The 27653-nt window shown below is 36.0% G+C and overlaps 1 protein-coding gene across 1 annotated transcript in view; it reads right to left on the bottom strand.

Moving 5' to 3' along the window:
- The window catches only part of col1a2 (collagen, type I, alpha 2), a 54630-nt gene that overhangs the window by 4681 nt on the left and 22296 nt on the right, over positions 1 to 27653 (bottom strand). The window contains exons 21-45 of the mRNA XM_039736961.1: positions 26579 to 26632; positions 25793 to 25891; positions 25215 to 25268; positions 25003 to 25101; positions 23391 to 23444; positions 23038 to 23091; positions 22593 to 22646; positions 21757 to 21810; positions 18439 to 18483; positions 17207 to 17305; positions 13801 to 13908; positions 13226 to 13279; positions 12903 to 12956; positions 11939 to 11992; positions 10922 to 10975; positions 10725 to 10832; positions 7211 to 7264; positions 7059 to 7112; positions 6684 to 6845; positions 6351 to 6458; positions 4651 to 4758; positions 3177 to 3230; positions 2967 to 3074; positions 466 to 519; positions 217 to 324 (exon numbers count right to left, since the gene is read on the bottom strand). Of these exons, the coding sequence (XP_039592895.1) occupies positions 217 to 324; positions 466 to 519; positions 2967 to 3074; positions 3177 to 3230; positions 4651 to 4758; positions 6351 to 6458; positions 6684 to 6845; positions 7059 to 7112; positions 7211 to 7264; positions 10725 to 10832; positions 10922 to 10975; positions 11939 to 11992; positions 12903 to 12956; positions 13226 to 13279; positions 13801 to 13908; positions 17207 to 17305; positions 18439 to 18483; positions 21757 to 21810; positions 22593 to 22646; positions 23038 to 23091; positions 23391 to 23444; positions 25003 to 25101; positions 25215 to 25268; positions 25793 to 25891; positions 26579 to 26632 (1908 nt within the window). The remainder of the gene's footprint in view (positions 1 to 216; positions 325 to 465; positions 520 to 2966; positions 3075 to 3176; positions 3231 to 4650; positions 4759 to 6350; positions 6459 to 6683; positions 6846 to 7058; positions 7113 to 7210; positions 7265 to 10724; positions 10833 to 10921; positions 10976 to 11938; positions 11993 to 12902; positions 12957 to 13225; positions 13280 to 13800; positions 13909 to 17206; positions 17306 to 18438; positions 18484 to 21756; positions 21811 to 22592; positions 22647 to 23037; positions 23092 to 23390; positions 23445 to 25002; positions 25102 to 25214; positions 25269 to 25792; positions 25892 to 26578; positions 26633 to 27653) is intronic.

Raw genomic sequence — 27653 nt, 5'->3', positions numbered from 1 at the left:
ACCACCATGCACTTTATATTGGTAGGATGTACATTATATCTGGCAGAAGAAGAAAAATAAGGATAGGTGGATGGATTGAATTGAATTTTTCATATCAATTTAATGGAATATGTGTTTACAGATTAAGTGGTTTGATTATTCTATTTTTTTTTTCAAAAATGGATTTCTTATGAGTATATTAAATCTGAATGCTTAAATAAGAATATTGCTACTTACTTGTGGACCAGGCAGACCTTGGAGACCTTGGTGGCCAGGGCGTCCTTTCATTCCTCTTTCACCTTTATCTCCAGCAACACCTTTCTCTCCACGGGGACCTTGTGGACCCTGTAGGATTAAAAAAACACCACAAATTAAGAACCAATTCATATGCAAATTTATATTATCTACATATCAAGAAAACCAGACAATATTATATCAGGAAACATGTATAGTATAACACTTTAACAAGAGACATTTGATACTTACAGGAGCACCTCTTGCGCCAGCAGGGCCAACAGAACCAGCAGGACCTGATGGACCCTTCAAAAGTAGAGAAGAAAACAGAAATATTGGTAAATATATAAAAACGGAATTCTCACAGCATCATTGCATGGTGCCACCCAGAGCTCTACTTGTCCTGCATGCATTCCTATTGGACCACAAGCATGTGTCTACATTATGAAAACTACTTCCTAACTGTCCTTCACTTTCCTTCTATGACATCTCTACCTAATGCTGACAAACTATTGGCACTACATTCTTCTAATCTGGCCTGTTTATGCCTTCCAGGAAGTATTTATCTTTACCCATTACTAAGGTCCCCTCTGTGGCCATAGACCAAGACAAAAACTGCTGTGCTCACTAGGCAAAAAAGTCATGAAAATGAATCATCTTAAATATTATATAATTACAAACACAACTAACATTTCTGCATTGAAAGTATGATTGTTCAAGTTAAAATAATTATTTTTCAATTAATATAAAGGGACTTGACAGAGTTAACAATCAATCTTGTTGCTAAACACATAGCCTGAAATATGAACAAGTTTTAGGAGTGGAAGTTTTGATATGCATAATAGAGCACAGGAGGATATTAGGAACATTATTAAAAGATGGAGGAAAATGAAACATGGTAAAGTCAAGCAAAAGTCAGTGTGCTAGCTAAGAGGTGAATATGTACTCAAAGAAAACAAAAGATCATGAACACAAATTGACAGAGCCAGTAAGCTTGCAAAGCAAAAACAAGAGTACAGTGCTGATGGAACAGTTGGAAGAGGGTATCAGGACTATTGCATGATCAAAGAGTTAAGGCAAAGGTGGTAAGACCAGCTATATGGAGATGAGACATGTGCAGTAAAGGGAACACAGAAGAAGACATTAGAGGTGGCAGATGTGACAATGTTGACATGGAATTGTAGAGTTACAAAAAAGGACAGAAAAAGAAATGAGATAATCAGAAGTACAACAAAATTGACAGAGATATCTAAGAAAGTATAGAAAAGTATGTTGAAGTGGTATGGACATGTGATGAGGACTGACAATGAAAATAGTGGAAAAATATTGATGAGAATGGAAGTACAGGGGAAGAGAAAGTGTGGGAGGTCAAAGCAGATGTGGATGGATAAAGTGAATGAAGATCTGAAGGAAAAAAGCTTGACTGGCAATGAGGTGCAGGACCAAGCTGTTTGGAGAAGGTTGTTCAAGCACATCAAACCCACACAGTAATGGAAAAAGATGAAGAGAAAGAATTAGAAGAAGAAGAGGTCAACAATATGAGGATTCAAGATGAGAAGACATTAGAAATGAGAACTCAAGACATTCAGTGAATTGAGTTTCAAGTGTCTGATGAAAAACTGTTTTCATCCATTACCAGTAAAGAAAAGATGTGGGCAGAAACACAATGTATGTGGAAGTTGCTGTCACAGATAAGCCAACGTGTGGAAGAGGAGGACTTATTAAAGTAGAAAATGATACCCGTAATATGTAGCCAGATTACATGCTGTACATCTGATTAGTCTTTTAAGTATCTTGCCCATAGAATGATTTACCAAGACTGAAAAACTGAAGTAAATCAAAAGTATTTAAAATACAAGAAAGGCTTTTAGAGAGGAAAACAATTTGTTTGTTTTTTACGATCTGATTATGTTGGGAATGGTATTTCTTCTTCTTGCATATTTATTTTTTTGCTTAAGAAATACTCAAATTTCAATAGGTCTTGATAACGTTATATATATGTTCTCAAATGCACATAAAAGTATTTATTTTTTCACAGATCTGTTTTACTATGTTAGATTTGTGATGGCCAGCTGGTTGTTCCTATAATGAGCAGTAAAACTGGATGAACACCAGGGAGTAGTTAAAGAAAGAGGAGCATCTTCAGTAACAGAATACAGAGGGAGTAGTAAAGCCTAAAAGAAGCGCATTGAAAAACCATCAACAAGACACATGGAGAGTGAAGGAACATCTTACTATGCATGCTTCTTCATCAAATAAAATGTTAACACTATACTATGTTACAAGGTAGAAATAAGCCAAGATTGACAGTATGTTTCATATATTTTTGGTAAATATTTTCTGGCACAAAGACAAATTTAAATCACTGATTTGGCGAGGGGGGGGTAGAGAATGTGTGAAAAGGCATCTACAGTGTTATTTTTCATGCACGGACTTTACTTGAACTTATGGGAAGTACCAATGCTTTGGTGGAAACCTTGAATCTCAAATGATTGCTGACAGTGCATATTGTAGTACGAGGTAAAAACGAGCCAAACAGAGCCCAAGTGCGTGTTTTACGGTGAAATCCTTGTATATGTAAAAGCTGCACTGTCTGGTAACTGTGATTTTAACTTATATTGATATATTTGTGTTCAGTGCTCTGGAATACACCAGTGCCACAGAAGTCTGGTAAATAGCTTTATGTCTTGAACATGCTTATTATAATGCTGGTTTCCCAGCAAAGAAATAATATGGTATGACATTATACTTACAGGCTCTCCACGATTTCCAACTCTGCCAGATGGGCCGGCAGGTCCTGGGGCACCATGGGCACCAGCTGATCCAGAATGACCAGGAGATCCTGGCTCTCCACGATCTCCCTAGAGGTTAAATGAAAAGCAGCATGTTACATTTATACTTATTTCTAGTAAAACAACGAATCATATTCATATATATATATTCATATGCCAGCATAGTCTTACCTTTGCACCAGCAGCACCAGGGCGACCAGGAGGACCATCATTTCCAGGGTTTCCCTATTTAATAGATTAATACACTATTTAGGATAAGGCAACATACATACTCTCTCCTTTTTTGTTTGATTTATCAGTGGAATTGAGGTAAACATAATAAAACATTCACAATGTCTATTAATTCAGTCTGGGGCTGCAGGGAGCCAAAAGCCTATCCTGTTAGAACTAACTCTGAACTGACTGTAAGTTCACTGTAGGGCCCAATCATGCACACATCAATACTCCTAAAGAGTCAGTTTAGAATCACAAGTTTACCAAACCTAATATTTAGGAAAAGCCAATCTTGACAAAAAGCAACACAGACCTGGGAAACACATGTAAACTCTACATAAGCAAGTAACAAGCACAGGATTAAAACCTGGATCTGGGAGGCAGCAGCACTACACACTGCACCACTGAGCCACCCTGTCTAGTAAATTATTGATTTAACTTTCTAAATAATATTTTTTTGTATTTATTAATTGCATTTATTACTTTGTACATATAATTCTGGCTATTAAGATTGTAACTGTATTGGTCTTAAATTTGCAGGATTGATAGGTCATGGTAAAGTGTGCAAATGACTACAATGACTTGCAAATGATTTATGCGAGTTACATTCCCTGGACTTTCAAAAAGTGGATATAAAAGGTGCTTGCAAAGGGAACCTCATTGAGCGACTGCTGGCAGTTAGGGACCAAACATACTCCAGTGAAGAGCACGACAGTCATTAACTCTCAAACTTTAAGGAAATGAGAATTGTGGGAATGCAGGAAGGTGGATTATCCTCTTGGGACGTTGGTGCTCATGATGCAGAGAATGCAAGCACAGTGATAAGAGTACGGCATCAGTGGGTAGAGGAGGGTCAGACCCACTTAAGAGAGGGTAACAAGACGATAGACATCTCATGTGAATTGCAGTAAAGGACCAAACAGCCACCCACATTATAGATCCTAGTCACATGTCAACAGGTGTCCTTCTTGCTTGCTGCAGATTGCTTTGGATACCCTTTATGACTTGACCACAGGCAGGATAACAGGCATTACACTGTGTTTCCAGATGGTTCAATTTATTGCACCATGATGGACAGATCCATATTTGTATGATGCAATAAATGTATCCATGTGTGATAAACTGGCAGCCCAACCAGGGCAGGTTGCAACCTTGCCCATATTGCTTCTAATTCGGATTCCCCAATAACCTAACATAGATTCAATTAATTTGTAAGTCAATGGAATATTTTGACTATTGAGCTTAAATTGACAAATGTGGCAATTTTTAAAACTATTCTAGAATTTATTTCTATAAATTAGGCTAAATCAAATTTGTTATTCATTTTTGTGCCATTTATCTTGCCTCTATATTAGTTAAATATTCTAGAAAATATAACAAGGGGTGACAATCCAAAACACCCTAGGAAAAGAAGAAAATAATTTGTACTTACATCGCGTCCAGCCTCACCAGCTGGGCCAGTCAAACCAGCAGGTCCAATTCCACCAGCAGGGCCACGTTGTCCGGAGGGACCAGCAGGGCCTAATTTTCCAGCCTCACCCTGAAACAGAAAGAAAACGTATTGAAAAGATATTCAAAACCGTCTTACTGTTGACATGTAAAAAATGATCTATATAACAAAAGTGGATCTTAAAATCAATAATGCAAAAAAGTAAAAAACAGTTTTTTGCTGCATTTTTTTAAGTAAAAATAAGCGATGATTTGAAAAGCATGTACCACATTAATTTACCTAAATAGTAAGCAAATATTTTTAATGTAATAAGTGACCTGGCACTCTACTGTTTTCAAGGCTGCCATTTTATCAACAGCCAAAATCAAGGGCGTGCCCTAGTCCTACAGTATAAAAAAATCAGTATAAACTTTTACCAAATGTGACCCCCTTCTGGCACATCTCTGGTGTGCTCAGCTGTGTTGACAGAAGTGTTTCTGCTTTTAAGTGGATGTGTCATTGGAAGTGTGATGTGTCCTTCCCAAGCATCTACAGTTAGCCAATGGAGTTGCAGGCAGCATTCAACATTTACAATAGAAAGGTTTTCTTTTTCTATGGAGTAAGAGTCTCTCATGATGTTATCAGAATAGGTGCATTTTTCTTTATATTTTGTACAGTGTCCCACACTCATTAGAAATACCCTGTGGCAAATTTTGCACTTTATGTGCCAAATACTATTACAAATCCCAGCAATGTCCATGACCCTCCCATCGTTAAGATTAAAATTAGTTTAAAATTCTGACTCTGCTTTATGTTATCCAGTTCCAACTGATTTCCATAAGGCTGTTGGAGCTTGATCACTGCTTACTTGCTGTCCTGCACTAACAACATAAAAGTAAGTATGTGTATATTTTCCATTCGAGAGATTCTTTCATGGGAATACTGCAGACTGTAAAGATGTCTTTTTATCTGATAGGGCATTGCAAATTTTAGTTGGCGGACTCATCTTGGTAATTTTAGCATGTCATTTCAACTCTAGTAATGCACAATGACACTCCTAGTTGTTTGCAAACCAAATGGTGTTAAAAATATTTAAAGGATGGTTTAATATGTTTCATGCACTTCCCAAGACTGTTTTGTGGCCTACATGTTTAAAATCCACTGATCAAATGTGTAAATGTGTGATATATAAATTGATTCTAATGTCTTTTAAAAATAGTTATCTATCTTTAATTAAGGAAAGTTTAAAACACACGATTACAAAAAAATACTTTTATTTGAAATTTTAACCGATGTGTAACTTATCGGAGAGGACCACTTCATTTCCTAGTCTGCTATTTCTCTACCATGAATGTATCATTTGTGTGCATATTTATCATATCTTTGGTTTTCTTACACAAAATTAGTTATTTTACCAACTGAAACGATGCTGTCTTTAGCTGAATGGCAACAGTCTAAGTATGAACCAAAGAGTGATGCAGATGCATACTTTATGCTGGCTATTGTTTTGTTTTTTGAAGGGCGTCAAAAATGTTTCAGTAAAATGTTGAGTGACTGCTGCTGTCATGATAAATCCTAAAAACTCAGTTATACTAGGAAAGCAAACCAAATAAGTATTTTAGGCCAACATACAAATTGTGAGTTTATAAAAAAGTACCATTTGTATTTGTCTCCTGCACTAAATAAACAACCCTCATACTCACAGGTGCACCAGGGCCACCAGGAAGACCACGATCACCTCTTGATCCAGGAAGACCGACAATACCAGGGGAACCAAGCATACCCTGAGGTCCTGGAACTCCAGGTGCACCCTGGACAAAAATGAAAAAAAAAGTAAATTAGGTCTTAAACTTAAAGTGAACACTTCTACTGTTGTCAAGAATAAAAAGAGGGTACAGTATGAGACATTATACTGGAATTTGTGTCAAGAAATACAGAGAAAGCACTAATGTGCTATGGGTAAAATATTAAAGATTTTCAGATACTTAGAGCAAAGGTAAGCAAATGATTAAAAGAATAATGTGGCAAATACTTACAGCAGGGCCAGTTTCACCAGATGGGCCTCTCTCACCAGGGGCACCAGGGGGACCAGCAATGCCTTGCTCACCAGGGCGTCCAGCTGGGCCGCTGTCACCACGAGCACCTCTGGGTCCATCTTTGCCAGCTGCACCAGCAGGACCAGGGGGTCCACCGATTCCCTATTCATGAAAATGTGAAACAACAGGTGTAAAAGCTGAAGAACACATTAAATGGTCAGATCTGTGCATTCTTCAGTCATACAATATTAACAAGAAGCACTTTTCAAAATGAGCTATAAATCTTTGAGTCAAAAAGCTAAAAACACTTATTGCATGATCGTTATTCCTTTTCAGCCTACTTTAATGTAATTTGTCTTCAAACATAATACTCACAGGAGGACCTTGTGGGCCAACTCTTCCAGCTGCACCAGGACCACCAGTTGCACCCTACAACAAAGAAAATGTTAACTTCTGTTTTAGATGCTCAGAGTATTTAAAATTCTAATCCATGTAATATTTTATTTCAAATAAAAGGCTGCACTTACAGCACTACCAACTTCACCACGAGCACCAGTTGGACCTCCTGGACCAGAAGGACCCTGCAGAAGAAGAAGAAGAAGAAGAAGAAAATCAATTTCTGAATTTCACACCAAGCATTCCAGAAACCTGGGCACAGAAGAACTATTAGATTTGAATGTGTATTTTTTTCATTATTGTGCTTTTTTATTTGTTCCTGTACAGAAACATTTTGGTCATTCGATGCTTTAAGGGCACTGTGTGTTTGTATTTTTGATCTTATTTAACAGTTCTGTTTCTCAAATCTGCCCAGCAAAGGCAGCATCCATACAACGCAGAGGGTGGTGGGATGTAGGCACAGGTTGCATGCTATAGGTACTGTATATTAAAGCTGCATTGAGCTTCCTTCCATCTTTATCTTTCATTTAGGTGTTTTATCTCTAAAGAGATTCTCATATGCCAGCATGTTTCATTACTTTTCATGTTCAAGAAACTGAAAAGCATATCTGTAATACTGAATTGGTCTAATGAATGATAATAATATATTGAGTACCTGGTATATCCTGCTAGTTCACTCAGCGTACAGACCAGACCTATCAAAGTATGGACAATATCGTTCCATAATCCCGAAATGTGATGCACATGGTTACAAAATGTAAATGAGAGTATTAATGTTAAAAACCAAAATTTCTTAAGGTGTGAGTCAGTAAGGCCTGAATTTAGACTCAGTGTTGGCCAGACCACTTTATGTGTGAAGTCCGCATATTCTTATATGTTGTCTCTTATCTCAAAGACAGGTGTTGTCAATGAGTGTGGCTATACATGAGGGTGTGTAAAGTGGACCTGCTTCCCACCTTGTGCTGAACATCCCCTTGACCCTGTAAAGCTGAATAAGGGGGTTAGAATTTGGATGCATGTATGGATGGATAGATGAATTAAGCTAATATTAGAGTGATTTAGTGAATAGGAAATAATAAATATTCATATTAAATTTTAAATTGGGTTGGTAACATATCTTTAAGGATAACTAGCTCACGTAGTATGGCTAAATACCAACGAATAGGTAGGAGTAAAAGCAGAATAATAGGAGTGAAGGGAAGGTGAATCTATAAATTATAAGACTGTATTATGAGTTTGTCAAGTAAACTTGAAGTAATATGCATTACAAATGATTTTTAAAAAATGTTTCTATCTTTTCTACATACACAATACCAGTCAAAAGTTTGGACACACCTAGATATTTTCATGGTTTTGATTAATATTTGTTCCTTTTTTATCAAGGTACCATTACATTGATTTAATGCATTATTGATGTTTCTTATGGCTATTATTGCTTGTATTGACTGATTTTTAATTTCCTATTCACATACAGTAAAGCCCCATTTTCAGCAGCCATTCCTTCTGCGCCTGAATAGTAAACTCCCTTAGCTTACCCTTAATTAGTCATTTCAAATACCAATTAGTTATTAGAAAAGACTTTGTAATTGAGTACCACTGAAACCTGTTATTCTGTTTACTTGTGTTACAAGGTACTGGCATTCCTAAAGTTCAGTTCTGGGTTCAAAATGGCTGAAATAAAACATGTCAGTCGATTGTTTTTCTTTTGCAAAATGAAGGTTATTCAATGCGACAGATTGCCAAGAAACTGAAGATTTTCTACAAATGTATCTCTTTACTGTCTTAAAAGAAGAGGGCAAACTGGATCTAACAAGTATAGAAAAAGGGGAGGAAGGCAGAGATGGGCACAAGAGGAGAAGGACACCAGAACCTGTCGTTTAAGAAACAAACGCTTAAAGGTCCTCAGTTGTTTCCTTTACTAAATACACACCAAATACCAGTGTTGTAGGCAACAGAGAAAAGACGATTCTGGATGGTGACAATAATATGATTTTACAGTCATCTTCCATCCAATGTCTGTATTCTTTTGCCCATTTTAAACGTTTCTTTTTATTTGCCAGTCTCAGATATGGCTTATCTTTGAAACTCAACCTCTAAGGCCAAAATCCCAGTATCGTTCTTCCTCTGTTGCAAACTCGACAGGTATTTGTCATGTATTTAAGAAAGAAGCCAACTGAGGATCTGTAAGACGTTTGTTTCTCAAACTAGACTCTGATGTGCTTATCTTCTTATGCAGTTGTGCACCAGGGCCTTCTCCTTCTTCTTCTGTCCTAGTTAGATCCAATTCACCCTCTTCTCTCAGGACAGCAATAGACAGCTTTGTATGAAATCTTCAGTTTCTAAGGGACCTGTTACATGGAATAACCTTCATTCTGAAAAAAAAAAAGTAGACTGACATGTGTCTTGAGGAAGCTGTTTTGTCCATTTTTGAATTTGAACTTTAGCAATGCCAGTACCTTGCAACCCAAATGAACAGATGAACAGATTTTAACTGGAGTAATGAAATTACAAAGGTTTCTCTAATAACCATTAGCATTTCAAATAACTAATTAAGGAATTGATAAGGAGTTGACTATTAGCAAACTGAAAGAATGGCTTCTGAAAATGAGGCCTTAGAGTCATATGAAAAGAATTAATTAAAGATCAGTAATTTCAAGAAATTTTCAATATTAGTAATGTCTTGGCTGTATTTTAAAATGCATTTAATGGTATCATATCTATCAAAAATATGAACATTTCTGGGTGTGTACAAGCATTTGACTAGTACTGTGTGCGTGTGTGAGCCTGTGGATGTGAGAACTCAAAAACGAATCCGTTAATCTGCCTGAAGCATCGCACAGCTATTAGCAATGTAACATGCTAGAATTCAATTGATTTTGAAATTGCTTCAGTAAATTTTGATCTTCAAAATTAAACACATACTGTATATTAAAGGTATATATAGGTTTACAGGGTCATTATTACTGTGTGTAGGGAGTGCTGTGAAATTCTTACTTGTATGTGCTAATTACCATGAAACATGTAACCGCTCCCTTGTACCATTATGAGTGGGTACATGCGTATATATGTGCTCTATATATTTATAAGTACTGTGACAGGAAGAAAGTTTGGAAATCACAGCTTTACGTTTGTTAAAGTTTGTCTAAATGTGCACTTTCCAACACCATCTGGTAACCTACTTCTGTAGCCCCAGTGTTGGAGGTGGAGTAAAAAGATAAATGAAAAATGGACTACACCATACCTTTCAAATCTGTGCACAATATTCTGTTTCTGTTATGAATTACAGTTGGAAGATTGGATGCCAAACTTGTGTTTTCTCCACTGGCCAGTAAATTGAATATGTTAATGGGGAAGATGGAGACCCGCCATCAAAAGATTACGTTTACGACTTGATTGAATTTACCAGGTATTCAAATAACTAAATTGCAATGTTCTTCAGTAAATAAAAATTCAAACTGGACTTCAAAGAATTGCTATATTGACTTACACCATTATAACATGAGGATAAGGACCTTTGCCACACAGTCATATTTAGATGCTTGTCTTAAATTGTGTGTACATGTTTTGTTATTTCTGAACAGTGTCAATGTTTTCTAAGAAAAAGAAAAGTAAATTGTTTGTTACAAGCTTGTGAGTTAAACTTACAGCAGGTCCGGGAGCACCAACAGGACCAGCAGAACCCTGAGCACCAGCCTCTCCTTTAGGTCCAGTAGGGCCTCTATCGCCTCTAGCGCCAGCTTGTCCATCAGCACCCTAAAATATAAATGCAGTTTAGTAAAAAATAACCCTTAATCAATGAAAAATGATAAGGCTGAAATATTATCCTTGGTAGTGATACGTACAGGAGGACCAGCAAATCCAGGAGGACCAACTGGGCCAGATTCACCACGTTCCCCCTATGGAAAAGAAATAGAGGTTTGTGATTTATTCTTTTCAGATGAAAAGTAAGAATTGTCATAAATAAATTAAAATATTCTGAAAAAGATAAAATATAATCCATATCATAGTGTTGTTTCCTTGCTATGATCTACTCTATAGAGAAATCAAACACCAGCTTTGTGCATTTTTCAAGACAGCAGTCATAATCAATCCATAAATAGAAAAACTATAAAACTATCTTATCAGAGGCTACTTTAGTAAATGTGCACTCTCTTGCAAACATGGATTCTTGAAGAGATGCCCATTGACATTACTACATTTAACAAAAACTATCGATGTTCATTCACATTAATTTATATATAAGCCACTGAAAGGCTTAGCCATTTCATAATCAGTGACCAAGTAACTGATAACAGCAATGCTCTTGCACATTAAAATCAAAACACTTTGAGACTTCTGCAATGGATACTGTACATGCTGAAGTGCTCTTTGTAAGAAAGATAGGAATGTAACTAGGGAAACATTTAAAAAAAAATCAAAGCAATATAATTCATATTTGTACATCTCCCCAGGAGTATATTCTAAATAGTAAGACTTTCTTTACTATAAAGGTATATTTAATGATGACATTTTTAAAATTGGCAAAGGTTACGGCTAGATTAAGGTTAGCCTGTACATTTATAAGGTTTATAGAACGCCAAGATCAATTATTATCTAATACAGTACTGTTTTGAATACGTCTGCAATTGTTTACTTAATCCATCTGCTGATAATGAATCCCTACAACCTTTAAATTGGGTCAAAAGGTACCAATTGGCCCATTGTTGTGAATGGTAAGAACTGATTGCAATCATTTTGTCATTGATAACAAAAATTAGATGAATATTACAAAGGTATTATTATAAGTAAGCACTATTTTATGTAGAGAAATGTGCATCTTTTCATACAGTATAAAATGTTGTCAATGATTCAATACTTACAGAAGGACCACGGGGTCCAGCAGGGCCAGCAGGACCACTGGAACCAGATTCACCCTGAATGTTTTAGAAAAAAAAATACATTAATATTTCAATAAATCTTTGTTACACCTAGTCATCTTTGCTTAGAACTTCATTTTCCTGGATCAGAACTGCTAATCCTGACTAACCATTTAGTACATTTCCAAAAGCCAATTTAATCTTCTATAATATTCTTATAGTTGGATTCCTAGTAAATGTCTTCTGAAATGATCTCCGCTCATCTTTAGCATCACTTGCCATTTTGAGTACCATGATTTAAATTAAAAGTATGCATATTTATCAGTAGATCTTGCTGTGTATTACAACTTCAGACTCATCTTCCTAAGGGCCATATATTATCTAGATGTTACATGTATACCTCTACCCTGCCTTGTTCTCAGAGCTCACAGAACAGGCCTCAAAAGTAGATTAAACATGTTCAGTTAATGGGCAGATGCATATAATTTAACACATTTGATGCTAGAATGCTTTAATGGTATTAATTCATGACAGCCACCAAGAGGCACCTCCTGCAGGGTGATACGATGATATTGCATGATGAGGCTTACCCAATTTATCACCATCCCACTGAGTCATCATATGAAGAGGATATATTTGTGTAAGTTACATTTATTTCTTTTGTCCTCAAGAATTACATCTGTTCTACTGAAGTAAAAATGGGATGCTAGATGTGGCCATTCTATTTATGAAGACTTTTTGAGGACAACCTCTATAATGTGATACAATCTAAGCAGATGGCTAAATGTTGTGCAGTCACTCATCTCTTGCAGATATAGACACATTAGCCACCCTCCAGGTAAGAAAATTAACTGTGCAATTATAATATGAACAAAGGCCTAGTGAGCTTGTTAGTTGTTTTCTTTTTTATATGTTCCTACATTTTAATATGTATGGAAGATATATGAAAAATATAAAGCAATCTTACCTTGTCACCATTAGCACCAGCTGGTCCAGGTGGACCACTGGCTCCAGGAGCTCCCTACAGAAATAAAAGAGAGGTCATTAAGCTTTATGGAGTCTCTCCTTATACAGTATGACTGCCACCAGAATGAACTAATTTGGCCTGTGACATGGACTAGGGTAAAAAACTGCATTAAAAGGATTCATGAATGTATTTTCATAATTTTTTTAGTTTGTTTTCTTCCATCTCTGTACAAAATTAAAAATTTGGGATTTGTTCCTAGAAGGCCTAAACTATTGTACTTTGTCCTATGGGACAGAAGGGGATACAAACAAATTCACACTTACACGTGGGCCATCTCTTCCTTGGTTACCATCGGGGCCTCTTGGGCCAGTTTCTCCCTAGTTTTGTTAAAAGAAAATAATAAAAGACAAGATTTAGATAAAGTGCTTAACAATGGTGGCACGTCTTTCTACATTTAATAAAACATATGCACTATACTTCTTATTAAAATCCTAAAATTTTAAAAAATGCTTTATGATAGCACTAAGTATGAAAAACAGTATATATAATATTCTGTATGACTTAAAGTTTAATTGAAATAAAACACGGACCGGCTTTTTTAATGATATATTCTTTTTTAAAATAATGGATAGATCATTGGCTTGCTAGACAGAGGTTTACAGCTAAAACATTAAATAACTCTAGAAAGTTCAAACAAAACAAATTCAAATGAAAAGAGATTAAACATCAGGCTCATAAACAGAACTATTTTGTAATAACTCCTCAAAACAACTGCAAAGAAGAGAAAGCATATACAGCATATAATATTTAGTGCCACATTAAGCAGAAATAAGAAGCACACCTAATCAATTATTCAATAACACTAAACTGATCAAATGTGTTCTCATTATTAGCATACCTTTTCACCTTTAGGTCCAGGAGTGCCAGCACCACCACGCTCACCTGGCATACCAGAAGGACCTTGGGGACCAGCAGGACCAGCAGGACCACCAATACCGGGTTCACCCTAGGGATAAAAAAATCACAATAAATAACACAACAATAAATAATTATTTAAAATAAAGCAGTTTTTTCCCTAATGGTTTCCTTGTTAAATATGTTAGGGTATTATTAGCAAAACAAATTGGATGTTTGTTTACACTGCACGGCATTGCCCAGCTGGTAGAGCTGGCACTAGATTGGCAACAGACAGGGAAAGGGCCAACCAGGTGCCATATGATGAGAAACAAGACCACACTGGCAGCTGGAAAAGAACTCTGTAAGAGAGTGAGGGGAAACAGATTGTGCCAGAGAAAAGTAAACCCTGCAGTTGAAAAGTCTGATCAGAAAGAGAATTCTCACAGGGCATTCAAGTGAAAGAGCTGTCATGACCGAGTTGGAGGAAGCAAATGAAAATCTGCAGGAACGCTTGGTGCCACTTGTGAACAAGGGCAAACAGCAAAAGAACATAGTGTTGATACCAGTCACATTAACTGTGTTCTGGGGTTTCTGGGTATCAGGGAATACCTGAAATTTGTAAGGCAACCCTTGACCAAGATGTAAATCCAAAAATACACCTCAGGTCAGATAAGCCATCTCCTGGAAGAGTCTTTTAACTCTGGAATCAAGATGAGTTGGGGAAAATATAGGAGTGGAACAGAGGCCAGAAATACTTAAGGTACTAGATAGGTTCTTTGATATATTTGTTCGATACATTATGATTCTCTTGTAACTTATCCCTTTCTTTTTTGGCATAATGTTTTTTCAGTTTTTTAATCCATCTGTCAATATAATTCAGAGTTACAGCAATCTTCTGCAGGTGCTCTTGCTATAATTGGTTTCTAAGTTGAGGAAAGATAAACATATACAGAAGGAATTCACTATATTTGTTTGAAGGAGATGCAGTTAAGAGGACATTGCGATCAAGGTATAGTTTAGGTACTATAAGGTTACTATTAAGAGTACTGTAAGATTAATAAAAAAAATATTGTGTGGGTCCATTTACTTGCTGATTAAAACTTAGCTAAGGAGAACTGAATATTTAAATGTGTACAAGGCAGTTAAGGCTGAAAAGGGCAAACAAAACACCAGAAAAGGGTGAAATGTCTCTCAAAAAAGTACAAGTCAGTAAAAGACAAAATGTCCCTTAGGAAATGAAGGGTAACACTTGAGTTTAGGTAGTGCAAAAATGCATCGATTACCTATTTGCTCTTATGTAAGAAGATGTTAACAGAGGTTTCTTCTGGTGTTAGTAACACTTGCAAAACATCAGTAAAGCGGTTATTTGTCTATGCAATCCAACCTCCTAAACTTATTTAACTTGGGAATGGTCCAAGATGGTGTAAATGAGACGTATTTCTCTTGATATGGCACACTTCAATATAAGACCTGTGAATCCTTCATATTAACAAAAATTTTACCAGTATATCAAAGGATCTTAATATGCCACACTACGCAGTGACGAAAAACTTATCTACTGATGTTTTATAAGTGTCATGAAGACCAAACGAAGCCTTGTTACATAAGAGTAAATGAGTAATAAAGGCATTTTTGCAGTACCCAAATGAAAGCGTTGCCAAATGAAGAATCAAAAGTATCAAAGACATGAAAAATAACATTTGTTTTGAGAAATGCAGATCAATATACACAGAAAGAATGAAATATGTACCACAAAGTGATGTCCAACATACACTCTGATGAGTGAAATGCAGGCTAGACAGTGACATACGAATAGTCTAAAGGGTGACATGCAGCTGATATGGAAGTCCACCCATTACTTTAATAACAAAATGTATACCAGGGTAGTGAAGGCTAACAGGAACACTAAAGGGTAAAGTGGGCAGAGGTCAGGGAACGCAAACAGTGACTATAAAAGAAGGTCAACAAGTAATAAAGAATAAAATAAAGAGCAGACATTAAAGACCTACATGTATGTAGAAGGATGAAATGTATACTAATCAGCAAAGAAAGACACTCAGTCTAAAAGGAAAAATGTACATCTGTTGGTAAAGACCAGCACTAAAGGATACTCTAAAAGATGAAATACATACTAGGCAGTGAAGTCCAATATGTCCTCAAAAAGAGTGAAATGTCAGTGAAGGCCAGGATGAATGCTAAACAGTGAACTTAAACCAAGACAAAAGTTGTAAACTAATGGATAAAACGTATAAAAAGTTGTGCATGAACTTTAAAGTATGGGAGTTGTACAAGTTAGTGAGTCCTAATGTTTACAGTTTTTTTTATTAAATATATACCAGAAGTTAAATTTTATATAAGTTGTTAAAGATTAAATGAGTGCCAAAGATGGCTGCCTTTTTTTCTGAAGAATGAAAAGTGTATTAGGCACTGGGGTAACATTGATCTGGACAAGTTAAAGATACACTTCTACTAAATCGTGTAGGCTCTAGTGTGAATAGTTGTATTGCCCAATTTTGTTTTTTTTTTTAATTATTATTTAAAAATGACTTCCTTGTGTTAGAGTATATAGTGATGACTATAACATTTGTGGGAACACAATATTTTGAGCCTTAGAACAGGACTGAAACTCATTCTCCGAAAAGAGCTACATTATAATAATGCATATTCTATTTTACTGTACTGCATGGAGTCAAATCTGTATATAATGCAATAATCAGAACATTCTCCTTTTGCAAATGAAATGTTGAGTGAAATAACACAACATGGCATATATCAGCTTACTTTCATTGATCTCAAAAAGAGATGCAGTCCTTGTTTACAGACTTGTTTTATGCACCGTAAAGTTCAGTACTGCTGTAAACAAGATGATTCGGTGGTGTGGTAATTCTGTAATGACTATTAGATCACAAACATTAAAATATTAGGATATTTAGGAGACTGCCAAATTCGGTCAACACTGTTCATATAACTATGGCCTACACTACCCATAACAAATCCATTTTGAATCACAGTTAAATAATTAGTTATATATAATTTGAGTTAATATGAAAAATTACTTGGAGGGTAAGATGTTAAGTATTTCATTAAGCATGTGTTTCATTGATGAAAACATAATGACTTTGAAAATAGTAAAAATTAATATAAAACTCAAAACTCTACTTCCAAGTGGGTATTGTATAAAGGACTGCAAAAAGAAACTGCTTAGTTATGCAATCTAAACTGGCTATACATCAATAACAAAATTCCAATCAATATGGAAATGAGGAATTTGTGAGTTGAATAATTAAGACAAAACTGTAATCCCATCCATTACAAAATAATGTTGAAAAAGAAGACATATATAAATACTAGAAATGTCGATTACAGTATGTACACAACAAATCACTTCCAAGTAATATTTTATTTACTTTGTTGCCATCAGGGCCAGGAGCACCAGAAGCACCACGAGCACCAATAGCGCCTTGAGGACCTTGAGAACCAGCAGGACCTGGATTGCCACGTTCACCCTACGACAAAAAAAAGAAGTATAGGGTCAATATCATTCTTCAAACATATAATTGAGATTGAGCCTCCTTTTGCTATCTGCTCTGTTTCATCCCATAACTGGACCTGTACCCTGGACCTTGTGTTCATCAAGAAGCAAATGCATATCACCTAACCACCTGACCTAAACACCTTATGCAGCTTGGATGTAGCACTGTAAGCAACAATGAGCTGTGTTGCCATTGGTTCAGTGGGACAGGCTTGCATATCTAACACTGACTCTTGACAAAGAGTACTTATGACACCATTATAAAAAAAGACTGGGTTTGCCATTAACATCTTCTGCAAATTACAACCTAACTGGGATTGAATCCCATTCCTGATGTCCACTGCCTCACCTCAGATCGTATACACAAGAGAACAACCTAGATGAAGCAAATCATATTTTCTATAGTTGTGGTGGTCTGGTGGCTGGGATTGTTTTTATTGTTGGGGACAGTACCATCATCACACTTTACAAGACTTGCCTCTCAGATACTGCTGCTACAGTACATGTTCAAATTTTACAAGATTTTCTTGTAAAATACTATTGTTATACAGTATGTATACACAGTACATTGTACATTTTCTTTATAGGTCAAAAACAAACTCCTGTCAATAGTGATTATTTAGCACTTAACTACTGCTTTAATTACCAATGCAGACTTTCAGCATTGGCCTAAAATTTAAGTATATCAGTTAAGTGCATGTGATGATGGGAAAAATATTTTGTAAATATCTGAGGATACCATAGTTGTCATGGGTACTTGTATTTGTATGCAAATGTGCTATATACTGAAAATAAATGTTGTTGTTGTTGTTGCTTCTAAGTTGTAAGCCTATATGAATTGATTTTGTAAATTTCAAAGAGATACACAAGGAGGGCTTGCTATTTTGTAAAATATAAAAACACTATAGATCTGATATTTTATTTTAGGGTGCACATTGATACACTATAAAGGTTTATACAACACTAAGTGACTATTAAATATATATGAAAATGACATCTGTTATTATACCACATTTGGGCATGAATTACAATGAATAAATGTTGGGACTTGAGAGTTACAGAAGGCAAGAAATAATACTACAATATTAATAGTAAACAATGACTTACCCTTGCACCAGCAGGACCAGATATACCAGGCTCACCAGGAATACCCTGCGTAAAGAGACAAGAAGAGTAAATTAGTGTATTGTGGTGTCAAGTTGCAATGTTATGGTTGCTCTAGAAACTTTATGGAGAAGAGAAACCAGACAGATTATTCAAGCTTTAATGTTTGCCATTTAGTGCCAAATTAAATAAACTCATTGTTTGTGGTATTGAGCGAAGGAAACTAGAAAATGAATCTGTGGGCATTTTTGAATCATAATGTGAAAAAAGGGTGCATTTAGCACACAGACTACTGTGACGTTCTTCCCAGAGGAAGGTGGGAGCCTAGAATATACTACAAAGGCTTGTAGTAGAATAAGGAAGGAAACCCTGCTCTTTAACCTGTTGTAACATTACAATAAAGGGGGAGAAAACTTAGGCTCCAGTTAACCGTGGGTTTGCTAACAGCAGTTATTTTTAAAAGGCAAAGACGTAATTTTGCTGCCATTCCTCAAATAGTCAACCTACATTCAGACACTGTATAATGTCAATAGTCATCACCAATTGTATTGATAATAAAATAATCACTTCTAATCACAAATAATTTATTCCTAAATGCAGGGCCAACTAACATATTGTTGCCTTGCCATGGTCTGCTTGTTTGAAACGTGGAGCATATACATCACTTTCCAATGAGTCCCTCAGACATCATGAACTATTTAAACAATGGAAGTGTCAATTTATTCTTATGAACCATGAACTGGGTATCACCCAAAAGTTCTTCTACATATAATTGATATGTAATTGAGGATTAGATAGTAAAATACAATACCGTGGCCTATGGATATACAGTTTATTTATTGTGGTCATAAGAATTACTTAAGAACTATTTGAAATCACTTCAGGTTTTGTTGGCTGACACCTCTTGACGCTGTGCTGTCTGTGCTGACTTTTTTGATGTCTAGTTAAGCAAGGCATTGAATTTTGGGGGTTTCCCACAATTTTTGGCCCTCTAGACCTGAATAACCCTCATTCTTAGGACATCTGTACTAATAACTAGAGTAAACCAATTGGTGCCTTCAGCAAAAATGATCAGAAAGACTTGAAGTTGCTTATGCCCCAACAACTGACACTAGGGGTTCACCCTCTCAAGTGACAGGAGGGATCAAAGTTACTTCTTTAAACAAAACTTCAAAAAAATGGGAATCGGTAATATAGGCATATGGAGTATTGTTTTATGCTATTTTCGAGTTACTGATTATATTTTTGATTTTTGGTTCTTTACAGTGGTCTAAAAGCCACTCCAGGAAGGTTAAAAATAAGAGATTTCAAACACAGGCACGTGGGATATGGTTTTACACTATTTCAAGACTATTGATTATGAATATGACGCTGTTTTTGAGTTTTGATCCTTTACTAGAGATCTAAACCTCTATGGGCCTCTATTTTAAACATTTAAATTGAAGCACACATTGTTTATTATGTGCTTCTACTTTATGAGGTAAATCATTACACTCCTTATGAGCGCCCCAAATTTTTTTCCAGATTACATTGCTTGTTGTTCAATTATATTCTGGAAGACGTAGAGTTCCGTCTGAAGTAAGCACATTATTACATTTATTTTTTAATAAGTTTGACTGATGTTAAAATGCACCTAATATCCAAGGTAATAATTTTAGGTATATTTACTTTGCATGGTCTGAAGACACAGTTGTACATTTCTGATTGAAATTACTTGATTATATCATTACTTCTTCTGATAACACACAATGTTAAAGGGACCCTAAGGCGAGGTTGATCTCAACAGTAATGGAGCATTCAGTTAATTTAATATTAAGTGTTTTTGACAAAAGTAACTGTTACTTGCTTTTGTTGTGCATTAAATATAATGATGAAGATTTTGAGTATCATATTTTTATAATAATAATAATAACAATAATACATTTTATTTATTTGTAGGCACCTTTCTAAACACTCAAGGACACCGAACAATAGATGAAACGCACATTATTAACAAAACTAAAATACAAAATTTAAAATCAGACAGAGCAATTGTAATCAAGAGAAAAAGCAGTCTTAAACAAATGAGTTTTAAGTTTAGATTTGAAAAGTGAAAATGATTCAATATTTCTAAGCTCAGGTGGTAGTGAGTTCCAAAACTGGGGAGCAGAGTAACTGAATGCTCGCTCGCCATAGTGGTGAGACGGACAAAGGGGACAGTCAAGTGGATGGAGGAAGAGGATTTGAGGGTGCTGGAAGGAATGGCAACATGGAGGAGGTCAGACAGATATGGAGGGGCAAGGCTGTGGATAGCCTTAAAAGTTACTAGGAGAATTTTGAATTGAATTCGGAACTGAACTGGAAGCCAAAGAAGCTGCTGCAAGATGGGAGTGATATGGTGAATAGAGGGGGTTCTAGTAATGATGTGGGCAGCTGGATTCTGGACCAGTTGAAGCTTATAAAGAGATTTGCAACAAAGACCAAAGAAAAGGGAATTGCAATAATCCAGATGAGAAGTGACTGGGCTATGAACAAGAATAGCAGTGGTGTGGGGAGTGAGGGAGGGGAGAATACGATTAATGTTACGCGGGTGGAAATATACAGACCGGGAGATGTTATTGATATAGGACTGAAAGGATAAAGTACTGTCAAGGATGAAACCCAGACCCTTAACCTGTGGGGAGGGGAGACGGAGGAATTATCAATAACAAATGAAAAATGATCAGTTTTGGATACTGTTGATTTTGTACCAATGAGGAGAACCTCAGTTTTGTCACTATTTAATTTAAGAAAGTTTAAAGAAAACCAGGATTTGTTTTCTGCTATGCAATCAGTAAGTGAGGAAGTTGGAAAGGAAGCAATAGGTTTGCTCTTTGTTATAAGAAGTAGGCTACAGATAATTACATCTGTAACACGTTCATGCAGACAAGAGTAATTTTATGTTTGTAATTTTTTGTGTTATCCCAGCCAGTATAGCCAGGCCTTGAATTATCCATAATGGCAGAACATTAGCCTACTCTCTAAATGCTGTCTTACATGCAGCAGACTACTTGTTCATCACCAGATATCACCTAGAGTGTATTACATTAGCATGTCATGTAACTTGCCTACATTTCTGTTTTAGCAGCATACATCTATAATATGAGTATTGTAGTGCTGACGTGAAGCTCTGTTTGTAATGGCAGCCATCTTACTGGAACTACTGTAGGCATGTTAAATACTGTCTGATATACATCATGCTAATAGTAACAGTGTACTGATCCTAAAAATAATTTTTCCCGGGTTACAATAGCAAATGTTGTGTGGTTCCTGAACACCCCACATAAAACTGAGATTACTCACCCTGTCACCAACTTTACCAGCCTCACCAGGGGGACCAGCAGGACCAGGAAGACCCTACAAAATCACAAACAACAAATATTAAAAAATATCCCTTAATGCAACATTTAAAGTCACATCTTTGCAATGGATTTTGCAAGCTTTGAACAGTACTTTGCTGAATGAACCCTCTCTCAGGATACACAAAATTAAATTATTATCCAGTTGAGGTGGAAAGATTCCATTAGCCCAACACTCTTTTAACATGTTCAATGGGATGAATGGACTTCCCTTTGGAACAAATTGAGTGGTAGAGATTTCAAAAAGTCTATCATTAAGGACAAAGTACAGCCATCAAAATCATTGGCTGAGTTGAAACACTAAATATATGTTTTAGATTTCATTATGGACAAATTTGAAGTTCAGATCGGAATTAAATACCTTAAAGATTCACCACATTACAGGGATAAAACCAAACTTGTAGTCAAGAGCCAGTAACCCTTTTTTGTACTTTACTTTGTTTGTTTTAAGGTCAGATACTTTTACTGCATGTTGCCTTCTTCTCTGGCACAACTGTGCTGCTGAATATGTCAGCACCCATAAAAGAAAGTGGAAACGATTGGAAATAAAATTGAATAAATTCTTTAGGTTTTACTGAAGAGTCTGTGCAATTGAAATCATATGAATGCTGAGTTAGCAATGCTTTTTAGGTGTAACGATTGTTCTGCATGTGTATGCAGATTCAAAAATTCGATTCTGGTATACAAATGTCTTCATTTATAGATGACCTTGAACTTAATTTGTTTCTAAAGATCATATGTTCTGGCTACATGAAACACGTATTTAAAAAAAATATGTACCTGGAACCCGGGAGCTCCAGCTGCTCCTTGTTCTCCTCGTTCACCACTGTTGCCCTAAAGAAAAAGACACCAAGAAAATATGAAAAAATGATCCAAGCCAGCATTTCATAAAAGTTAACTATTACCACCACTCAAAATATGCAATGTAGATTTCTGAGATTTTTATCACAGTTTAAACCTACAATTAGAATGAGTATAGTTTACAGTTATTATACTGTTTTATTATAGAGAATTCTTATGTATACAGGGCTTGCATCCCTGCATCTGACTGGCAGTTTTATCAGCTACCCTGCAAAAGCAGTGACACAGCATTCAGAGTAACAAACTATGGATTTACACATTGATTCGCCAATAATTTTAGTGTATCTAATGCCTAGTAAGGATTTTTGATCAGCAAACAGCAGTAATACTAAGGTGAGTGGTGTTTCTTAGCTTTTGCACTTACAGTAGGGCCAGGAGGTCCTTGTGCACCATTATTTCCATCGGGTCCGGGAGCTCCCTGTCAGTAAATAAAAAGAAAAAGGGTTTATTAAGAAATCAAGGTAATTTCAGAACTCAAGTTCAATTTAAGAAGTGAATAGCATGTTTCAAAGGCAAATGTATGAGTCAAGCTTTCAAAAACTCAATTGGCAGATTAGTTTAAACTTTTCTAGTTAGTGCATGGTTAGTGCCTGACCTTCAGCCTCAGCACTAGGCCTTTCAAGTGTGTTAGGCATCATGCAGATTTTTTATATTGAATGATTTACAAGAATTGTTTTGTTTCACGGAAAATAGAAAGACAAAAGATTTGATTCTCACCCTTGCGCCAGCAGGACCAGTTGCACCTCTCTCACCAGGTTTACCAGGCTCTCCCTATAAAAAAGAAAATATTTCATACACTGACTTTGAAGAGCACTTTTGCAATATGTTCAAATGATTTAAAATGTATATAAAAGTTTAGCTGACAGAGTAGTTGATGGTGACCTCCTTAACTCTTAAAGAGATTCAGATTCATTTTCATTATAGAGGCTTAAAAGAGCACCTCAGCTTGGTGGTGCTTCTCCCGCACAGGTGTCACACTCTGAGTTGGAGTCCCTGATTGGTCACTGTCTGCGTGCACTCGGAACATTCTCTCAGTGTCAACATGGATTCTTTCTGGGAACTCTGGTTTCCTTTCACTTCTAAGCATGTGCATATTAGGTTAATAACCAACTCTGGGCATATTCTGTAAGAATGAGTGTTGGTTTTTGAGTGACTGTGCCCTTCATTGGACTGTTGTCCCATTCAGATCGAGACTGGCTCTGGCCCTTTATTTCCCCATGCCAATTGATTTGGGATCCCAAGATGGACTGATGAAAAAGTCAAATATCTCTCTGTTGCATTCAGAAAATGGCATCCCTTGAGACTCTTCCTTTTTCTTTTGCCTAATCCTTTACTTTACTTTCCTTTGACAATACCTTATTAACTTCATTATAGTATGTACATCTGATCCATCATTTGATACATGACAGTGTCGAGCTACTTGCTTTCTACTTGCCTTATTTGTCAGCAGCTAAGCCTCCTATACTTTAGAACAGGTCATCCACCTGAAGCTAAGCACGTCTGAGCCTCGCCAGAACTTGGATGGAAGACCATCAATGAAGAGCTTGGTTTGCTACTAGAAGAAGTGTTAGTGAGGCCATCAGGCGGTGCTTACCCTGTGGTCTGTGTGTGGATCCCAATACCCCAGTTCATTGATGGGGATACTGTGCTGTAAAAATGGTGTAGTCCCTCGAATAATAAGTAAAACTGAGGTTCACCGTGGACTCTCTGTGGTTATTAGAGATCCCTGGACATTTTGTGAAAAGAGTAGGATTTATCCCAATATCCTAGCTAAACTGCCCACCATGGCCTTGTCAATCTGGCCCCCTAATCATCCCCTGTCTGTAATCGGTGAACTATCTTTCTATCAATCCTTCAGCACCTAATAGCTAATGTGTGGTACAGGAGCAATAATGCCAGCTGTCAGATCATCCATGTGGGTACTACACGGATGGCGGTTGAAGTGTTTTCTCTCTATGTAAAGCACTTTGAGTGCCACAGAAATGTAATTAATTATTACTGTTATTATTATTATTATCATTTTTATAATTATTCTCATTAAAGGTTAATGTCACAGTGACCATTACAGTGCTATACAGATTAGTGAATAACTTATTACTTGGTGACACACGTATCTTCTGTATATAAATACAGAATTTATTTTCAATATTGTTTGCTATTCTTTTCATTTATAGTCACTTAATTTTAAAGTGAAGTTCTTTTGCTGTGATAATATTATCTTTATCTACTATAGACTATTTAAAGTTAAAAAGCTGCATTTTATATGTTGTAGTCTATTTACTTGCATTCTATATAATAATAAGAAAAAATATATATTTTCATAACTTACAGCAGGTCCTTTAGGGCCAGGGAATCCTATGTTGCCAGGCTGACCTCTTGGTCCAGCTGGGCCAGGGGCACCAGTGCGACCATCTTGACCAGCGGGACCCTGAGAAGAAAGTCAAATAGTTAAGGAACAGTTCAATATCCAAAGTAAAATGATATATAAGTGATTTTCATTAGGAATTGCCCCTTATGCTTAGCAGTTGAAATTCAACTTACAGCAGGTCCTTCTTTTCCTTGTGGTCCAGAGTTGCCAGAGCTACCAGGAAGACCCTTTAAATAATAAGCAAATTAAATTTAGAGTTTATTCTTACACACAAACTTCTTTAAACTACTGTGCTTTGAAGAGCGGCATAGTTGCACATTGAGGCCTGCATGCATGATGAAATATATGAAAAGATAAAGGTTCTACCTTAAATAGATATTGATATATGGTTAATTTTATTAAAACAATAAATGACTGATAAAGATGTAATAAAGCATACTGTAAATAAACGAGTTCAGTCTTTCACATTATATACTGGATAGTTCTGTATGAATATGTCTTGTAGTGTGTCATGACTGAAACAAACGCATCAAACAAACCATAGAAATTGCTACTTCTCCTTCATTTTGTCAAGGTGACATTATTTCTTCACTGATTTGTTGCTGATCCTGTCATCCCTACTTATTCTTCTAACGATATGCATACATTTCTCCTGACTAATTAGCAGAATTATTTAAACTGCAGCAAATCATTTACAGAAGTCCTTTCACTAAGTATGAGAATCCAGCTGGAAGAAAGTTCGGCTACTTACACGTGCACCAGGAAGACCAGCCTCACCAGGACGCCCTGCATCACCAGAGGGTCCTCTTGCTCCAGCTGCTCCAGTGGCACCACGGCTTCCAGGAAGACCCTGTAATAGGTAAGATGATTAGTAATGTGATCTTTATTTACAAAGCAAAATGCCTCCTACATAACACAGAAATATATTGATGGCCTTGCTATTTTCTTGTGAGTTAAAACCTCTCATGGTGCAAACACAGGCCTAGATGCTGGCGTTAGGAAAGTCAGCAACTGGCTTATATTTAAATTATTTAATTAAAATTCCACACAAAATGTTAAAATTTAAGCTAAAACTCTTTTACAGTGCAAAAATGATAAACCATTACATAAAATGTATTTTGCATGAGAAAGTCTCATTCTCATTTACTTGAGCTCAAATCCTGATCACTGTCTGTGCTGACATTGCTTATTCTTTCTGTCCCAAATAGCTTACTTCAGGTAATCTACATTTCTAAAATTATGGAGCTTAGTGAGATGAAAGTGTAAAGATAGATACAGTATAAGGTGCTGTGGACTCTGTGGAATATCATCTCACCCTTCTTGTGCCCAGTGACACCAGGAGAGGAACTGACTCTCTAGGATCTCCCTTGGGCAAAGTGGGCTTGGAAAACATGCGTAAATTAATATTTAATCCTAATAATGTAATGATATTTTTCAAAATATCCCCCAGGGTTGATCTTACGATGTACAGTTGTCCTATCATGTTTGTAACCATTTATAGGTTATGATAATATTTCAATTAAAAATGTGTGCTTACAATAGGTCCACCTCTGCCGTCAGGTCCAGGGACACCTCGAGTTCCAGGGGTACCCTAAAATAAAATCAAAGAAACAGTAATGACTTGAATGAATTTCATTAATGAATAGGCTTTAGAACTGCATTCAGAAATATACGTTCAATTCAATTTATTCTTATTAAGTATTTTTCCACTTTTAAAACTGAGTGTGATATAAAATAATTTCAAGCTGAGCATGGGTAAATAATTTGGAACATGTATACATAATATAATGCTGAAATATACATGGAGAGGCATCAGGTAAAAATAAAATGTTCATAAAATAAATATATCTGAATAAAACAAAATATATAATATTTATTTATAAAACATTACTGTATATAAATGTATATATAATGCACATATACTATAATATGAAGGGCCATTCAGAAAAAAAAAGATTGGTTTGTAAATATATAAATTGGATTATATATTTGTAAACACACACACAAACAGCACAAATATGCAGGTTAAGTAAAAGCTACTGACTTTGAACTTGGCTAAAAATGAACTCCTGTGTATCATAATATTTGAATTACAAGCGGTTCATATAGTTTGTTACTTCTTTCAGAACCATGGATACCAAAAAAAGCACAAAATCAAGCACTGTGCTATTTTTATACTTTAAAAGTTATAGACCAATATGCCTTAACAAAGTTAATTTGTATTAGTCATCATGAAACAGAATTGGTCCACTTCAAATTCTACATTCAAGAAAGGGGCTGTAGGGGCTTAGTTAGGGGCATGATATCTTTTAAAGATGACCCAAAGTCTGGCCGGGCTTTAACTTTGCTGAAAGAAGAAAATGTTTCCATTGTGCAACAGATCTTAACAAAGAATCATACAGTGAGAGTGCATAGACTATAAGACACTATAGGGAATAGTTAATGCCAAATGACCCCTAATAGCATCTTACACAGTTCATGCTCTCTCACTGTGAGTCGACTGAACCATTTAAACATGAGCAAGGCCTCTTTGCATTGGGTGCAAAAATGTTGAAGCATCATTACATATAATGTTCTAAGGAGAATCGTTGGTCAGTTCCTTCGAAATGGGA

The sequence above is a fragment of the Polypterus senegalus genome, chromosome 15, assembly GCF_016835505.1.
Source record: "Polypterus senegalus isolate Bchr_013 chromosome 15, ASM1683550v1, whole genome shotgun sequence".
Classification (NCBI taxonomy): domain Eukaryota; kingdom Metazoa; phylum Chordata; class Cladistia; order Polypteriformes; family Polypteridae; genus Polypterus; species Polypterus senegalus.
The sequence above is the reverse complement of the archived record's forward strand: the minus strand, read 5'-3'. Positions and strand labels throughout refer to the sequence as shown.